At 57.8% G+C, this 16,829-nt stretch overlaps 5 protein-coding genes across 5 annotated transcripts; 2 read left to right on the top strand and 3 right to left on the bottom strand.

The window, feature by feature from the left end:
- Positions 1–1,892: 1,892 nt before the first annotated feature.
- Positions 1,893–7,043, top strand: SPBR_01195 (uncharacterized protein; the record flags this gene model as incomplete). Its single annotated transcript, XM_040759506.1, has 1 exon — positions 1,893–7,043. One exon carries the CDS (start codon positions 1,893–1,895, stop codon positions 7,041–7,043), a length of 5,151 nt encoding a protein of 1,716 aa, XP_040619644.1.
- A 651-nt stretch (positions 7,044–7,694) lies between these two features.
- Positions 7,695–9,245, bottom strand: SPBR_01635 (COP9 signalosome complex subunit 2; the record flags this gene model as incomplete). Its single annotated transcript, XM_040759945.1, has 1 exon — positions 7,695–9,245. One exon carries the CDS (start codon positions 9,243–9,245, stop codon positions 7,695–7,697), a length of 1,551 nt encoding a protein of 516 aa, XP_040619643.1.
- A 493-nt stretch (positions 9,246–9,738) lies between these two features.
- SPBR_01690 (pre-mRNA-splicing factor cwc25) lies at positions 9,739–11,163 on the top strand (the record flags this gene model as incomplete). Its single annotated transcript, XM_040760000.1, has 1 exon — positions 9,739–11,163. The coding sequence occupies one exon, from the start codon at positions 9,739–9,741 to the stop codon at positions 11,161–11,163; it is 1,425 nt and encodes a 474-aa protein (XP_040619642.1).
- A 188-nt stretch (positions 11,164–11,351) lies between these two features.
- SPBR_01523 (ThiF family protein) lies at positions 11,352–13,212 on the bottom strand (the record flags this gene model as incomplete). The annotated part of the gene is made up of 2 exons (XM_040759833.1): positions 11,352–11,983; positions 12,042–13,212. The coding sequence occupies 2 exons, from the start codon at positions 13,210–13,212 to the stop codon at positions 11,352–11,354; spliced, it is 1,803 nt and encodes a 600-aa protein (XP_040619641.1).
- A 1,234-nt stretch (positions 13,213–14,446) lies between these two features.
- SPBR_01861 (Rho family, other) lies at positions 14,447–15,519 on the bottom strand (the record flags this gene model as incomplete). The annotated part of the gene is made up of 5 exons (XM_040760171.1): positions 14,447–14,907; positions 15,013–15,102; positions 15,174–15,223; positions 15,329–15,379; positions 15,467–15,519. 5 exons carry the CDS (start codon positions 15,517–15,519, stop codon positions 14,447–14,449), a joined length of 705 nt encoding a protein of 234 aa, XP_040619640.1.
- Positions 15,520–16,829: the final 1,310 nt, after the last annotated feature.

The raw sequence follows: 16,829 nt of genomic DNA, 5'->3' as shown, positions 1-16,829 counted from the left end.
GTCTGATGCCCACATCCATGCATCGTATCTCTCTCCCTTGCCTTAGTACTCCATCTTTGTCCCGATTCCCGAAGCCGGTGCCAGTTTGCATCCATCCCTCCATCCCACCATCCGGCCGTCCTGTTCCTGTTCCTGTTCGTCCCTTGCTGCGCGCCACGCAGGACGCTACTGCACTTTGTCAGCCTGCATCTGCACTTCTGGGCGAGGCGATCTATTTTAGCAATTGGCCGACTTACAGGGCTCCGGTATAGAACATCCGTCATCCACCGTCCATCACGCATTAAATCTAGCCTCCACCTAGCCTCCACTCCCCTCGGCCACCAACGTACGGATCGTCTGCCGCTGTCGTTTATGTTGGTGTGCGGTCCCTAATGCACCGTCTTTCCGTACGTGTTTATTTATTGTATCACGGTTTCTACTTTCCCTGGGCCTCTCTCCTGTCCCCGTTTTTTTCGGGTTTCCCTTGTACCTGGACCCTGACCTGGCTGTCCTCGTGTGCCGCGTGATTTTCTATTTGTAGTATTTTTCCCAGTTCCGATTTGTGCCTTTGCCTTTTCTTTTTCACTTCGTATATTTGAATTTTGTCGGAGGACATGCATGTCTTCCGTTTGGTCGTTTACTTGTACACCCTAGTTGTCGTCGGTTGTGTGACAGTTAGTTCGTCTAACCCCCCCGCCCTACCCTCACTACTGGCTTTTGATCGGTCCCTTAGCTTGCAACGGCTTCTAGCCCTCGCTTCGCTTCTTGAGAATAATACCTTTGTCTCTTGTATGTCTTGCGGTCGTCCTGGTCCTTGTATCTCGATCGTCTCCTTATTTCATGTTTTACATCACTCTGAGTTATCGGCTAACGGTAATTGACACTGTACTTACGCCTCCTCTGGCGTTCGCGTGGCTTCTGTTCCTTTTTTTTTTTTCACCCACCTGCATGGACTTTGCATGCCCTCCTCTTCGCGTGTCTCTTGCGTGCCTCTGCATGTTTCTCCTCATTTCATTTTACTCTTTTCTAACTCGTCCTATCCTCTCGCTCGGTTTCGGTTCCTCGTGTCTCTTATTCTCCGTCTTTGCCCTCCCTTTCCCTTTTTCTGTTGTGTCTCTTGTTTTCACTTCTCAAATCTCTATTCCTATTTTGTTGCACCTCCCTTTATTTTTTGTTTCTTGCTTCATCACCTTACGCGTCCCGATACCTACAGCTAACAACCAGACAACACGAGTGAAGCTTGTCCTGGTCCATATAATATTGACGGACTGAGATCTCTCGTGGCGGGCCCGGAAGTTTACTTCGCTTTCCTTGTTGTTTCTCTTTTCTCGTCTTGCCCTACACTTTCATTGTTCTCGTGTGTTTTGCACCGTCTTTTATATGATTCTCTTGTCCTCCTCTACGCGAGCATCCTGCGTTCCGTTCCACGAGTTATCTCGCGCAACAGTCGAACCACGTACACCACTTGTTTCGTCGTCGCTCATTTCCGTCTCCGGGCTCCTCTCGCTCGCTCTCGGAAGGACTTTTGCACTGCCCGCGTGTAACTGTCACAAGCAGAGACCAAGTCAGAGTCAGAGACAGAGAGACAGCATCGTCTTGCCTATTCATCTGTCGACTGTTTCTTCCTTCCGCTGGCTGCACTTGACAGACACAACAGTCCATTGGAAGCACACACGGAGTTGCAAGCCAGACAGCATTGCGCTTTATGCTCCACGACTCTTATCACAAGACACAGACACACGTACACAGACAAACACAAAATATACGAATAGCACACAACGAATCCTTCGTCACGTCCTAAGGCCTTCTACGAATCACGGTTTGTTATCTCTTTGTGAACACATTTCTCGGCCATATTCTTTGGCTCACGGTACTCCTTGTCTCCACCATCCTCTCATTGTTTTACACACGCCATGGACGCAGCGTGCAACTTCCCCGAGATCCTGGCGCTCGACCTGGAAACAGCCGAGTCGCTCTTCCCGTCGAACCGAATGACCTCCGGTGCTCCGCGGCCCATGGACGCCATTTTTGAGTCCCAGAGCATCCAGGACTTGGGCTTGGACCTGGGTCAGCTCAACCACAAGCTCAACAACCTGAGCCTCGAAGAGGCGAGCAGCATTTTGGACAGTCTCGGCAATCTGAGCGCACTGAACAACCTCAACAACCTCAACAACCTCAGTAGCCTCAGCAACCCGGCCACGATCGCTTATGCGTCGTCCCCTCGCAAATTTCTACCTAGCAAAACGCCGTCTTCCGGCCAAAATCATAAACATAACCAACCGGCCCATCAGGACCACCACACCCGTTCCAAATCGACTACGCACGCCATTCCCAACGATCTGGCCTCGTATCTGCGCCAATCCCAGCACCAGCACCAGCACCAGCACAGGGGAGAGTTCAGCAACTCTGATGACGCCGCAGATACGCGCCTCAGTCAAAGACCAACAACGGCCGGCGGCATCGCCGACCACGACCGCGACCGTGGCAACAGCCCAGGACCTGTCTTTTCCATATCGCGATCTAAAATCAAGCAGCACGGCCCGCCTTCATACTCCTCGTCTGCTGTGCCTCGTTACGCTGCGGGTACGACTGTGAACCCCATAGCTGTAGCCACCCACCACCAAGAACCGGGACACAACACCACAGGCGAGTGGGACACAGACAGTGTTGACAGCTTCGAGTTGCCCAACATTCGCTTGTCGCGCCGAAACGGAGGACCAGGAGAGGGTGTCAGTGGCCAAGGTCGAGGTGGACAAGGCAGTGAGTCCAAGTCGTCGCCTGCGCCGCAACTGTCCATGCACGAGCGTGTCCAGCACCAGGAAGACGAACAGATCCAGCACTGGAAACAGCTGCAGCAGCTCAAACAACTCCGCCAGCTCCAACAACTCCAACAACAACTGCAGGAGAAGCAGCTGCTGCAGAGCTTGCTGGAGAAACAGTTGATGCTGCAGCAGAAGCAGGAGCAGAAGCTCATGGCAAGTCACAAGGACAAGGAAGAGGACAACACCCACCTTGAACAGAAGGAACAAAGCCAGCCGCAGGTCACCAGGGAAAGGGACAGCGTTCGAAAAGAGCAGACCGACGACACCCCGTCGCACTTTCCGCAGCAGACTCAAACGCACCTTCCCGCACACACGACGCCGCTCCTTCCCCAGCAGAAGCAGCAGAAGCAACAGATGCAACAGAATCACCTCTCTGTTGACGCCCCCAGCAATTACGGCCACCGCGATAGCTACGGTAGTCTCTACGACTCCTACAACTACGGCTACCACCGCTACAGCCACGACTCGAACCGCTCCAACATCTCCGCCATCACCAACACAGACATCGACGACGGTGCTAGCAGCATCGCTGGCGGCGGAGGAGGAGGAGGAGGAGGCCCGCGCGGCCGCCAGCAGTCGGTCGTCACCATGGCCACGTCCGTCACCTCGTCTGGCGGTCCGGGGTGCCGCTTCTCGTCGCAATCGACGCGCACCACGCCGTCGGCCTTGGGTCAGTATGCCAAGAGCGGCCTCGCTGGCTCGCAGCGCGAGTCCGTTGCCACGACCGCATCGTCAGGCGACCGTCACGTCGAGTTCAGCCTCGACACCAGCCGGCGCGGTAGCACCAAGGCCATCTCCGACAGCACATCGGACGGCAGCGTTGACGCGGCGAGTGGCGTTCAGGAGGAGAACGCCAGCAAGGCCAAGAGCGCCCAGGACAAGGAATATGGTCGGCCCCTGAGCCGCAACAAGTCGACCAGTCGTGAAGGTGCCGTCTCACAGTCTAGTTGGATGCGTTTTGACGACGACAATGACGATGACGGCGCCGACTCCGACAAGGATGAGACGTACAGTGACATCAAGAACATGACCGGCGTCAGCAGCAACCGCCCTGCATCCCACGTCGACTCCGCGGCCGAACCTAAAAGCATCGCCGTCTCTCCTGTGAACTACGGAGGCCTTCCCCAGCGACCCAAGACGGCCGTCGGCCCCATGAACGATGCACCTGCCACCGATTTCCGTGCGATCAACGATCGCGCCGCCGAGAAGCAGAACGGTCAGAAGATTCAGACTTCGAACGTCCCGGATGAGCCAGTATCATCAACGTTCACCGGCGTGCCCCAGCGTCGCTCCTCCCTCAGCCACCAAGATCGGAGAGCTTTGCCGTTCCGGGAACACGACTCTGAACAGCAAAACAAGGCTCACCATAGCCATGAACACAAGCTTCGGCATTTCCTGTCCTTTAGCGACGTGTCTGTCTTCAGTGACGCGCCTCGTGGTAGGAGAGCCGAGGCACTGAATGACCGTCCCCGAACGAGCTCCTCATCTCAATATCAGATGCGGCCTGACTTTGCCGTCACGGAACGCCGCAGCCGCTTTGATACAGACAGCATTGTAGACCATGAGGAGCCTCCTGTCTTACTGGAGAAGACCGTCTACCGCAAGCCCGTTGCACGGACACGCACGCCTCTCGACATGCCACCCATTAAGAAGGCAGCTCACAAGCCCACCCCGAGTGAGCACCTCGTTCGCCGTGGTCGCGAAGTCTTTTCCGTTACTCGCAGTGGCGCCAATGAGAACGTTGGCGACAACACCCACGACGCGAGCGAACAGCCTTTTGTCGAGCCGCTCCTTGTCAGCCAGTTTGACGACGACAGCGACGCCGACCATCACACAGGTGCCGCTTCTGGTCACGACGACGACGACCGCGAGATCGAAAAGCATCTGGCCGAAAACGACGCTGATCTCTTTGGTGACTTTGAGGGGGCCTACAACTACGACGAGGGCCAAGACAAGATCATGCTGGCGACCATGATGCCCTTTTCCAAGCAGCCGCCGCGCTCCGTCCGCTCCATTCGGTCGGTGTCACCGGGCCGCCCGCTTGACGCGCTACCAGAGCTCCACGAACGCCCTGCCATTGCATCCGTGGCCGCTCTCGTGGAGAACCCTGAAGAGACGTCGTCGCACCTGCAGTCATGGATCGAGCACGCGTCGAAGAGCCAGCTTGAGTTGGCACAGGAGCAGCAGCAGCAGCAGAAGCAACATAGTCGTTCTGCTGTCCCTCGCAAGCGGGAAACTATCTACGACGACGACGAGCAGCATGCGGACGAGGCACGCGACGTCGTGCCCGAAGCGATTGAGGCGCCAAATGTCCGCCCAAGAACAGCCCCCAACGCCGCCGCACCGGAAGCTGCCTTCTCCAGTGCCGCTGCCACAACGGGCCAGTACGAGCTACAGTCGGCTCTACAGCAGGCCCAGCCCGTCCCGCTTCAGTTCTTCTCACAACCGGGCACCGTCGGCATTCCCCTGCCACGTGAAGTCGTCGACACGCTTCGTGTCTCTGTCTCTTGCTTTCCTGAGACTATGCTCAATCTGTCGAGCTTCTCTATCCAGACCATCCGCACCTACTCGCGCAAGGTCCGCCGTTGCAGCCAGACCGATGCCGACAGCACTTACCGTCTCCTGATGGCGCCCCAGTTGCCAGGAGCCCTGCCTCCGAGCCCGACGTCCATGGCACACGGCATCCCGCCACTGTCGCCCACGTCGCCCACCAGCATGTCGTTTGACCTTGGGACGGGCGTCTCGCGGTCCATGACGGCTCCTTCGTTGGCATCGAACTCATCGCACCGCTTCTGGAAACTGCCCAAGAAGATTGCCAACAACACTCGTTCCGCCGCACCCAACTTGCACCTGTTTACCAACTTCCGGTCGTCAAACAGCTCTAGCAGCATTGGTGGCCTCAACGGTAGCTCCAACAAAGAGTACCCAGCATCTCCAACCGCGAGCATGACCCCTTCGATGCCGCGCCTGTCAACCAATGGCCGTCGTGGCAGTAGTCGCACCGAGAACAACTTCATGTCAATGTCCGGCGGTGGCACCGCCGAAGGCGACCAGCAGGGCAAGGCCAGCTTCCTCTCCCTGAAGCGCATCTTCCCCACTGGCTCTGACTATCTGTGCGAAGCATTGTATGCCCACATTATTGCCTTCAACTACATTAGCCTCCTGTGCCCGCCGCCGCCTTCAGCAGCGTCCGAGGATGCTGCGGCGGAGGTCGATGTTCGCGTCGTCCCTGGTGTCGCCCAACCGTCTTCGAGTGATCCTGTCACGACTTCCCACACCATGACGACGGTGGCCTCCTCGGCGACTCTGTTTGAGACAACCCAGCAACAGCGTCGTCAGACGATTCGTGTCTACGTTGGCTCCGATGTGCCTCTCCCAGCCATGTCAGATGATGGTCCCTCGCCGAGCGACCATGGCACGCGGTCACGGCACCAGCCGCTCGAGGAACTGGACGAGATGCGCCTCAATGCCAACACATCCTCTCGCCTGCTGTCCATGTCGTCGTCGCGGCCGCCGTCGCGCGGGTACAGCGCCCACGGCGACAACGATGACGGTCGCATGATCTCGCGCAAGGCTGCTCTCCTCTTGGGCATCACTGAGACTCTGGAACCAGAGACGGCCAGCATGGGCAGTCTCAGTACCATCAACGGCCACGGTCGTGGCAAGCAGCCGTCAACAGCCTCGGGTGGTGCGTCTGAGCTCTCGTCGCCGACGTCACTACGCAGCAGCAGCTTGGTCCGCCGTTACAACTCGATGCGCCGTCGCATGGCCCAGTCCATTTCGGAGTCAGCTGAGGCAGCTGCAGCATCAGCGGCTGATCCCAATGACCATTCCTTTGCGGCCCGAGCCAGCCGTGCTGCTGTGGCGTCCAAGATGATTATGAAGTCTCTACCGGGCAGCATAAGTGGCAACAGCAACAATAGCAATAACTCCAAACCAAAGTCGGTCGAAATTAGCAAGCCGTTTTACGAGGCCGAGGACGTGTCCATCCCGACCGAAGGCGTCCCCGCTACGGTTGCTGCTGCTACTGCTGCTGCAGCGGCTACCGCCGCTTCTGATGCGTCGATGCGCGACCTCCACGCTGGGCTGCACGCCTGCATCAGCCAGCTGGTTGCCACGATGAAGCTGACGACTGGGCAGCTGGGCAACACGCTGCTCAACACCGAGGCCGCGCGTGCCATTGACCCACTGTTCCTGCGCACGCTGTGCGAGTTGGTGCGCTCACAGGAAGAGCAATTTTAGTTCTTTCGGCCTTTGCGTTCTCTCTTTCTTCTTTCTCTAATCTACGATGCTTTCTTTTGTCAGATTGTTTTGTCTTTTTTTATTTTCGTACATTGTCTTCTGCCTTGTTTTGTTTATTTCTGATTTCTTTCAATGTGCGTATTTATCGATTTACCTATGTTTGGCAACCAATATTATGGAAGACATGGGGAAATGAATTCGACGACCACTTCACGGATGAAATGGATGGACGGAAATGCGAATACCAAACCGGTGATGGAGGGAAATACCAAGTTCTGCAAAGAGGTTTTGCTTTTGCATTGTCGTTTTCTAGTCACTTTTCTTGCAACTCCTGTTCTTTGTCGTTGAAAATCGTATTGGATGCTTTGCTCCCTATTTAATACATTATACCTCTGCAATACTCAAGCGCTTTCTTGCTGCTGCAAGGTCCTATCTCAGAGGCTGTGATGCCATTGTAATTCAAAACACGTTGTCGTTATTCTAAGTCAAGCGGCTCCATAATGAAATCGGCAAACCTCGGTGGCATCGCAGCAGCCACTGACCCGACACGGCCAACGGCTGTAGCTGCAGGCCGACGCCGTGTCGTACGATTTGCTCAAACAAGGTACGCGGATGCGCCGGGTCGCACTGGCAGTAGTCTCTCCAGACCGTCTAAGCAGCTCCAAAGTTGCCATCGTCTACCAGGCCCGCCGCTCGTGCCGCGCCGAACTGGCCCCGAAGCCCTCGTGACCGCTGACCTTGCGGCGTCCTTGGAAAGAAGCTGCCCGCGCCGGTATTTCCGCTGTGCCCCTGGTTCCTGGAACTAGCAAAACCAACAATGTCGTTGGCGGCTGTGCGCAGCGACAGCGCTGTGCTGTTGAACATGGCGGCTGCGAGGCCCGCCATGGCCGCGGACAGCTGGGCGAGAGCCTCGACGCGGTCGGCGTCGACCGTGGACGCCAGCTCGAGGATGCCGGTCTGCTGATCAATGGTGCCGGAGATGCGGCCGTCGATGATCAAGAAGCCCAGGATGTCCTGCACCTCGGCGTCGCTGATGCGGATCTGCTCGGCGATCCAGCGCGTGCGCAGGCGGGTGTAGGGCGCGATGATTTTGAGGACGGCCTTGGTGCGCATGTTCCGCGTGACCTCGTCAATGTTCTCGGCAATGAAGGCGTCCTGCAGCAGGTCGGGGTTGCGGTGCAGGACGTTCTCGTAGCGGTGGATGTCGTCGTGCTGGTAGGCCTCGACGAGGTCGGTCATGGCGGCGATGCGCGGGTCGTTGCGGTAGGGCTTGGTCTCCTGCGAGTCAAAGGGGTTGATGTTGGAGCGCATGAGCATGGTGGTCAGCAGCAGGTACTTGAGCACCTGGATGCGCTGCAGCGAGCCGGCCTCGTCGTAGTTGCGGAACGACTCGAAGAAATCGCTCTGGGCGTCCTTCCAGTTCTCCTCGCTCATGTGCATCTTGCCGCCGCACTCGCGGATGATGCCCATGATCTTGGGGTGCGGCACGGCCGAGCGCACCGTCAGCGCGCGCTGGTACAGCTGCTTGAGCTGCTTGTTGTTCTTGCGCTCGGCGTACATCTGGATCTCGAGGGCGTAGATCTCAAGCAGGTACGTGCCCTTGGACGGGTCGTCGGAGCCGTCGGGCCGCTGGCAGGCGCGGTGCAGGTCGCGCAGCTTCTTCATGACGTCGACGTACCGCTGCCGGTCCAGCAGCAGCTTGGCCTGCTTGATGTTGGTCTTGAGCCACAGCCGCTCGTTGTTTGTGCTCTGGAAGCACGTCAGCGTCAGCTCGTAAAAGGCTTCCATGAAGTTGGCAGCGCGCTTGTCGCCGGCGGCGGCCGACGCGGCCGACGTCTTCTCGAAAAAGTCGAGCATGTTGTTGATGGACTTTTCCGAGTAGTTGCGCGTGACGGCCGACTTGACGTAGGTCAGCAGCTCCTTGTAGTGGGACACGGCTTCCTCGTAGCGCCCGAGCCGGAACTCCAGCTTGATGGCCTGCTTGAGGCCCTTGAAGCCCCAGTCGCCTTTTTCCGGCTCGAGCTCCGGCAGGCCGAGGAACTCGGCAATGGCCTCGTCTGGGTCGGACAGCTTCGTCTGCTTTGCATTGTAGTACTTGTTCTCGATCGTCACCTCGCCCGCATCCGGCTCGTCTTCGTCGTCCTCGTACTCGAAGTCGTATTCCTCCTCGTCTGACTCCTGCATGAAGTCGTCGTCCGACATGCTGGCGACGGTGGAGGGTGGGGTAAGACGGAAGGATTGTACGACAGTCGAGGGGATAGGAAAAGTCAGATGGATAGGAGGACAACAGTAGCAATGGTGCGGCTAGAGCGTGGCTAAGTATCGTGGAAGAGACTGTTCGGGGACGTTGTCGTGCAAAAAGTTCGTGATAAATGCAAAACAGAGGAAGCGACGTCGAAAGGAAGGAAGTTGGGATTGAGAAGAGGGGACTGCTACAGTGGGCAGCCAAGCTCCAGAAAGCGGAAAGAGCTCCACTGGGGTAGGCAAGATAGACTACTGGAAAGAGCGCCCCGCCGTCATGGGTGCACGGGCCACTTTTCAGCCTGCTCCCATTTTTAGCGTGTGCACGTGCTTCTGGGAGGCAACTGCCAAACAGGCATTTCTCCCAGCCTTCTCTTGTTTTTGCCTCGTCCTCCTTTTTTCTTTTCCCCGAACAACCCCATCTCGACACAATCACGGCCTTCCTACAATCACCATGGGCAGCGGCGATCTCAACACGAAAAAGAGCTGGCACGTCGTCAACCTCAAGAACCAGCGACGAGTATGGGAGAGCGAGCAGGCGGCGCTGGCCGAGCGCAAAAAGGTCAATGAGCGCATCGAAGAGCTGCGCAAAGAGCGCCAGGAAGAGGAGATTACACGGCAGCTTGAGGCGGCCGGCGGCACCAAGCGCGTCGACCGCGTGGACTGGATGTACCAGGGCCCCTCGACAGACAATGGCGGCATGGTGACGGAAGAGGCCGAGGCGTTCTTGCTGGGCAAGCGGCGCATCGATGCGGTGCTGCGGGGCGACGAGCACAAGCAACTGGAGAAGAATGCAGTGCCGGACCGGTTTGCGTCACTCGACGCACCGTCGGCCGTTGGTGCGGCCGGCGCGCTTCCCACGGCAGCATCGGCGCGCGACATGGCCGCCAAAATCCGCGAAGACCCGCTGCTCGCAATCAAGCGCCAGGAACAACAGTCCTACGAGGCCATGGTCAACGACCCGATCCGGCGGCGACAGCTAATGGCGGCGATGGGCGTGGCGGGTGACGACAGCGGCGACCGGAAAAAGACCAGCCACAGCAGCAGCAGTCGCCGGTCGCATCACCGAAGCAGCCATCACCGCAGCAGCCACCGAGACGATGACGACGAGCGGCGGCATAAGAGACGGCGGCGCGACGATTCAAGAGACCGTGACCGAGACCGAGAACAAGACCGGGGACGCGATCGTGACTCAAGACGAGCCCGGCGGGAATCACCAGAAGATGACCGGCGAAGCTCGCGCCGCAATTATGACGATAGAGACAGAGACAGGGGCGCGAGCCGGAGGGACGACGGAGGGCGCGATCGGTCGCGGGACAGGCGGCGAGATCGCAGTCCACGCGACCGCCGTGACCGTCGAGACCGGAGTCCTCGCTCACCATCACATTCGCGCTCCCGCTCGCCACCAAGACACGAGCGGCCGCGGGGAGAGAGAGACGACAATGGCGACCTTTCACGTCGGGAAGCAGGCGACCGCAACGGGGACCGAAACGGTGGCCGCGACAAACGGCCGCACCGAGACAACCACGAGGACAGAAATGGCCGTGATCGGCGGGACAACGGACGACCGCCATACCGCAACGGCAACAGCAATAGCGACGCAGACGAGCGCGCGCGCAAGCTGGCCGCGATGCAAGCCAACGCGGCCGATCTCGCCAAAGAGCGCGAGACACGGCTCGCCGAGATCGAGGCCACGGAGGCAGCTGCACGGGAAGCAGACGACCGCGCGCGGGCCGACGATGCCAAACTGAGGGCGGGAACGGGCGCAGGCGCCATGACGTCGTCGTTCAGTACCAATTTGCGCAAAAAGGTCGGCAACATGGGTCTGGCCGAGAGTCTGGGACGCAGCCGGCAAGGACTGCAGCGAGACGAGGATTAGAAAGGTGGACGGTATCACGGCAGGCGTTTGTACTATTCGGTCATGAGCAGAGCATACTACGGTCAACGGAAGACTGTGAATTTATGGTATCAAATCGTACGGACAAGGTTCTAATGCAAAACAAATATTTTTTTAAAAAAATCGATCATGACGTAAACGGGACTTTTTGTGTATATCCTCCATGAGCTTTACCTATACTTCTCATACTCGGCCGCCTCGTGCCGCCGCGCCTCGATGCGCGCCAGCGTGGCCTCGTCGTACAGGCTCGACAGCGGCCGGCCTTGGAACAGGATCTGATCCTGGTGCCGGCTGGCCTCTTCGCGCGTCATGCACACAAGGTCGCCCAGGTGCAGGCGAGCCGTCTTCTGCTCGGCCTGCAGGGGCATGTCGCCCTCGAGGTCTGCGGCCGCTGGGCGCACACGGTCCAGCAGGGACTCGACGATGCCGTCGGCGCCCTGGGCGCGTTGTGGCAGCTGCCAGCGGACAAGCGTCGTGCGCGTGGGCAGACCCGAAACGGCACTGCGGCCGCGGTAGATTTCCTCGACAAGAAAGGCCACGTCGGCCGACGTCAAGGGCACGCGCAGGCCGACGGCGGCGGAGTTGGCGTCATACGGCGTCGTCTTTTTCTTGTCCTTTTTGCTCGTCTTGTCCTTTTTGCTGTTGCTGTCGTCGGTGAGGGCAGTGTCGCCATTCGCCGTCTTGGTCTTGCTGGCCTCTTCAAAATGGCGCACCATCTTCTCCTCAAAGCCGTGCACAGCCGCCAGGATCTGATCGTACATCTTGTCACGTCCCTTGACGGCCGCATAGTCGTGTGGGTAGCCTATATTGTCAGCATGGTTTTTTTTTTTTTTTTTTTTCTCAGACGCAGATAAACACACCAGAAAGGACCAAGAGAATATGGTTCGCCAGCGTGTAGCCAAACACCGCCGGCATCGTGCCCAGCACCGGCAGGATACGCACACGAAAGTCGGGCAGCGCACCCAGCTCACGCACTGCATCTTTGCCTTTGGCAAACTGCTCGTCCGGCAGCGGCAGCAGCGCAGCCTTCCCGTCGCCCGCCTCTGTGCGCTCCGTCGAGTACACGGCCGGAATGCCGCTCGTGATGCCCAACAGCTTGAGCCGCCGCCGCGTTGCGCGCGACAGCCGGTCCTCGGCGCTCGAGCCGATGTCGCCGACCACCACCTTGGTCGGGTCGCTCTTGGTGCCGGCACCCATGGACGCGATAATGGGCAGCTTGTGCTCGTGGCAGTAGCGCAGCAGCTCGACCTTGGTGTCGATGTTGTCAATGGCGTCGACAATAAACGACACGGGGCGCTCCTTGGTGCCGTCAGCTCCCGCGCCCGACGCACCCTCGACGTCCGCGTCCCGCCACGGGCCCAGGAGACGCGCAGCCGACGCCTTGTCAAACTTCTCGCCGCGCAGATCGAACCGCACCCACGGCGCCACGGCCAGCAGCCGCCGCGACAGGACGCGCACTTTGGGCCGGCCAACGTCGGCCAGCGTCGCCACGGCGTGCCGGTTGAGCGAGCTCAGTGACACCTGGTCAAAGTCGACGAGGCGGATGCGTGCCACGCCGCTGCGGGCGAGGGCGGCCGCGCAGTGCGAGCCGACCCCGCCGCAGCCAACAACCACCACGACGGCATCGCGCACGTTCTGCAGCCCTTGCGGCGTCAGGAACGCCTGGTTGCGCGTCAGCTGCTCCAGAATGACCTCTTCGGCGTAGTCGCCGGCCTGGGCGCGGCGGGCGAGGGCGAGGGCACGCAGCTCTTCCGGGTCTTCCGTCTCAACCACCTCGCCGAGGTCGTTGTGGTCGACGCCGCCGTTGGCCTGTGCCTTTCTCGACGCGGCTGTCTTGCCGCCAACCGCCTCCGCGGCTTCCTCCGCGGCCACATCGTTGGCGACTGACCGTTTCAGACGACGCAGCCGTGACGCCTGGACGTTGTGCTGGACGCCCAAGAGCACGCCGACGGCGACCGCGCCCGACACAATCGCCGTCGCCGCCAGCTGCAGTGGCCGGCTGTGGCTGGCCTGGGCCAGGAGTGACGACATGGGGCAAACAGAAGACGGAAACAGACTAAAAAGGAACAAGACAAAAGAAAAGGGCTCGACGTGGAGTGCGGAGCCAATGGCTACAGGAAAGCGTGTTTTGAGACAATGTCGCGTGCCGTGGATATATCCAGATGGGAGCTGTAGGTCAAAATTCTGAAGCGCCTTCCGTTTAGACGGAGTGTCCGCCTCACGTCATCGGCCACTGCTAACGGCGGAAGGTGCGCCCCTCACTAACAAAAATTGAAGGCAGGAACAGAGAGCAGGCAGAAAAAGTTTCAGTGGGGAAGGGGCGCCAGAGCCGGCCGCTAAGGCTCTAACAACAGGAACGAATGGAAGGCACTTGCAATGTCGCGGAGTCGAGTCTGAATCAACACAACGAATATGGAAGCTGTTAATGTTCTGCAGTGGTTCGAACCTATTTCGGTATACAGTTTATTTTATTTTATTTTTTAATAGAAATTTAGGTACCGATGAAAGAAGAGCACTTTCTCAAGAACACAGACATTTAAAGCAACTAGGCACCAAGCATTTACTAAAAAAAAAAGGAAAATAGGCCGACATAATACTTTGAAATTAAAAACGTTATAAAAACAATCAAAAGGGGGTGGTAGTAGAAGAAGAGGAATGACTAAAGACGCAATAACAAGAGACAAAAGAGACAAGGCACAGGAGTGCAACTGGACAATACAACGCCGAAGCTCGTGTGACGGCGTGGAGCAACAAGAACCAAGCAGCCAAGTGAGACGCATGACACGACCACAGATGTCCTTCCTTCTCGGCCCTCATCTATTTTGTATACAATTTTTGTTTGCCAGACGAAATATAGCAAGGCAACGCATTTCGAGGGAAGCCAAAACAGGAGAGGACGGAACAGAAACCTGTGTCCAAGAATGTGTCGAAGGCAGCAGTGGCCGATGGTGGACAAAAGAAAGCATGATGTATGTTGGAGTGTAAGAGAAAGAAGTCGTTATGTGCAAAGAAAGAGCACGGCCCAACGTCGAGGGCCGGTGGCGCAGCGGAAAAAGCAGAAACAGGAAACAGTGGGCGAAGCGGCCCCGGAGCGAGCGACCGCAGACGGGCGATAGTCGATAATCCAAAAAGGGGACAATGCAAGGCCGGGCAGAGCGAAGAGTCCCCCCCGGTAGGCGCGGCCCAGGACACAGGTATATGTACAACACAAGACAGAAGAAACCAGAGTGTTCGGCAGAAAGGTGGCGCGAGTGTCTCCCTCCCTTTACATGATCGTGCAGCTGCTGCCTTCCCGGTCTTTCTTCACGCTTAGCGCCACACGCGCCGCCTCCGTGAAGGCCTCGTTGACGCCGCGGTTGCGCATGGCCGAGCACTCGAGGTAGCGCATCGCGTTAATGCGGCGGGCGACTTCGAGGCCCTGGTCGTAGTTGATCATCGGCTTCTTCTCGCGCGTTGCGCCGTTGCCGCCGGCAGCGCCCACAGGGCTAATCTCGGAGCCGTTGGCGATCGCATCCGGGTCCGTGCCACTCTTGGCGGCACCGCCTGTTGCTGCCGCATCGTCACCGTCCTCGTCGCCGCCCTCGCGCAGATCGCACTTGAGGGCAACCAGCACAAGCTTGACGCCAGGGCAGTTGTCGGCAATCTCGCCCACCCACTTGGACTCGACGTTCTCGAGCGAGTCTTTGCTGTCGACGCTGTAGCAGAGCATAATAAGGTCGGTGTCATCTGCGTGTGGAACGTCAGTAAGGAGGAGCACGGGAAATCATGCGACAGGACTCGTAGCCAAATTCCAAAAAAAAAAAAAAAAAAAAAAAAAAAAAAAGAACGAACCATATGACAGACTGCGTAACCGGTCAAACTCCTCCTGGCCCGCCGTGTCCCAGAGCGACAGCTCAATGTGCACATTATCCACAAAGATGTCTAGACAGTTCCCTCGTTAGCCCTCGACCGTTTCGACGACCACAACTCTGCGCTGTTGTGCTCCAACATACCATGGACGTAGTTCTCGAAGACGGTAGGCTCGTAGACAGTCGGGAAGTAGCTAAAGAAAAGGGAAAAAAGAAGTATTGTGAGCATGACGGAACAGGTTGTGGAATCAAATGGGACCGCGCGGGCAGCCGTCGGCAGGGAGCGTTCGGTCGCTTACCCTCTGGTAAAGACATTCAGCAATGACGTCTTGCCGCAAGCACCATCGCCTCTGTAAAAAGCCATTGTCAGCATCTCCGTGTGCATCTTCCGTCGTCTGCACAGCCGTCAAGCATTGCCGAGGCGCGATCCAACTCACAGCAAGACCAGCTTGCGCTGCACCGTTTTGGAGCCACCACACAGAAGCGGCATCGTGTCGACGTGAGGGAAGAGCGAGATGCGGGTGTCGAGAGATTCGGGTTCAAAGTCGTCGGAGAGAACCAGATGTTCGTCGCAGGGTAGGATTCGGTCCCGCGGATCACGAAAGCGGTGATCGTTCCTGAATGCGCGCGAGCGCGTTTAAGGAGAAGATCGGAGGGGGATGCGTTGTGGTGGTCGGCGAGCGGTAGCTGTCGAACCCAACAATCGACAATGCGACGATGGCGAGCGAAGTCAAGTAAAAGGCAACGAGCGACTGCCGAGACGAGCCGTCAGAAAAGAGCGCGAGACAAGAGAAAGGGATGCAGAAATAAGAGGCGACTAGAGACAAGGTTTGTTTGGATTGGCGTTACGGCCCGCCAAAATGCTTGGAGGAGGGAGAGACTGACAAGCAAGGTATGGAGCACGGAGCACAAACACACTCGCACGCCGTAGAAAGAATGGAGCGAGAAGAGACACCTGACAAGGGTGGATGAGAGGCGAGAGGATAGCCGGAAAATATGGAGAGGATGGCAAATGGACTGGGAGTCGGGAAGTGGAAAATGCAGATTTAAAATGAACTGGACAGGGCAAGGAAACAGCCTCTGGCGTTGTCGCCAGAGGCGAGGGTTTGAGTAACAACGACATGCGCGCTGGGCGGCAGGAGCGAGGCACAGGATGCGCGTTCCCCAAACAGGAAAGGGGGCGGTCCAGAAATTGAACAATAGTTCAAGACAGAAGGAGCCACCAGCAAATCGACACTAGCAAGTCCAGGGGACAAAGAAGATCGAATAGAAGCCCAAGAAGCATTATCCAGACAATTTGCTGATTGGGCCCTGCAAAACGAGGTACTGGCACGCAGACAGGCACTCACATATTCTGTACAGGACAACGAGATCCCCCATTCCCAAATCGTCGCGCCTAAATATAGCGAATGCGCCTTCCCGCTGGCGAGATGCAGGGCCATTGCATCCTGGGGCAGGCACGACGAGTAGTCAACGACAACGAAGAGAAAGAGCGACCAACACAGGCAAACAGCGCCAAATACAGAAGGTACGATTGCCTCCAGTGGCGCATCCGCCATACACAGGCTGCGACGTGTAAGTTACACACTGCACACAACAACTATTCCATATTTGCACAGAAAAGTGGGCGGTCGCCTTCGTGTTCTTATGTTTTGCTGGCCAAAAGGACACAGTCGGAAACGAATGCAAATTAGTATTGGTCCCCCTGCACCCACATGACGTTGCGTGGTGGAAGTGGAATGTGTCCAATAGTTGCGTGGCAGGAGCAACACAGGACTGCCACACCGTCTTCTTTCCCTT

This window comes from Sporothrix brasiliensis (assembly GCF_000820605.1).
Source record: "Sporothrix brasiliensis 5110 chromosome Unknown Cont18, whole genome shotgun sequence".
Taxonomy (NCBI): Eukaryota; Fungi; Ascomycota; class Sordariomycetes; order Ophiostomatales; family Ophiostomataceae; genus Sporothrix; species Sporothrix brasiliensis.
This window is presented reverse-complemented; position numbering and strand designations above follow the sequence as displayed.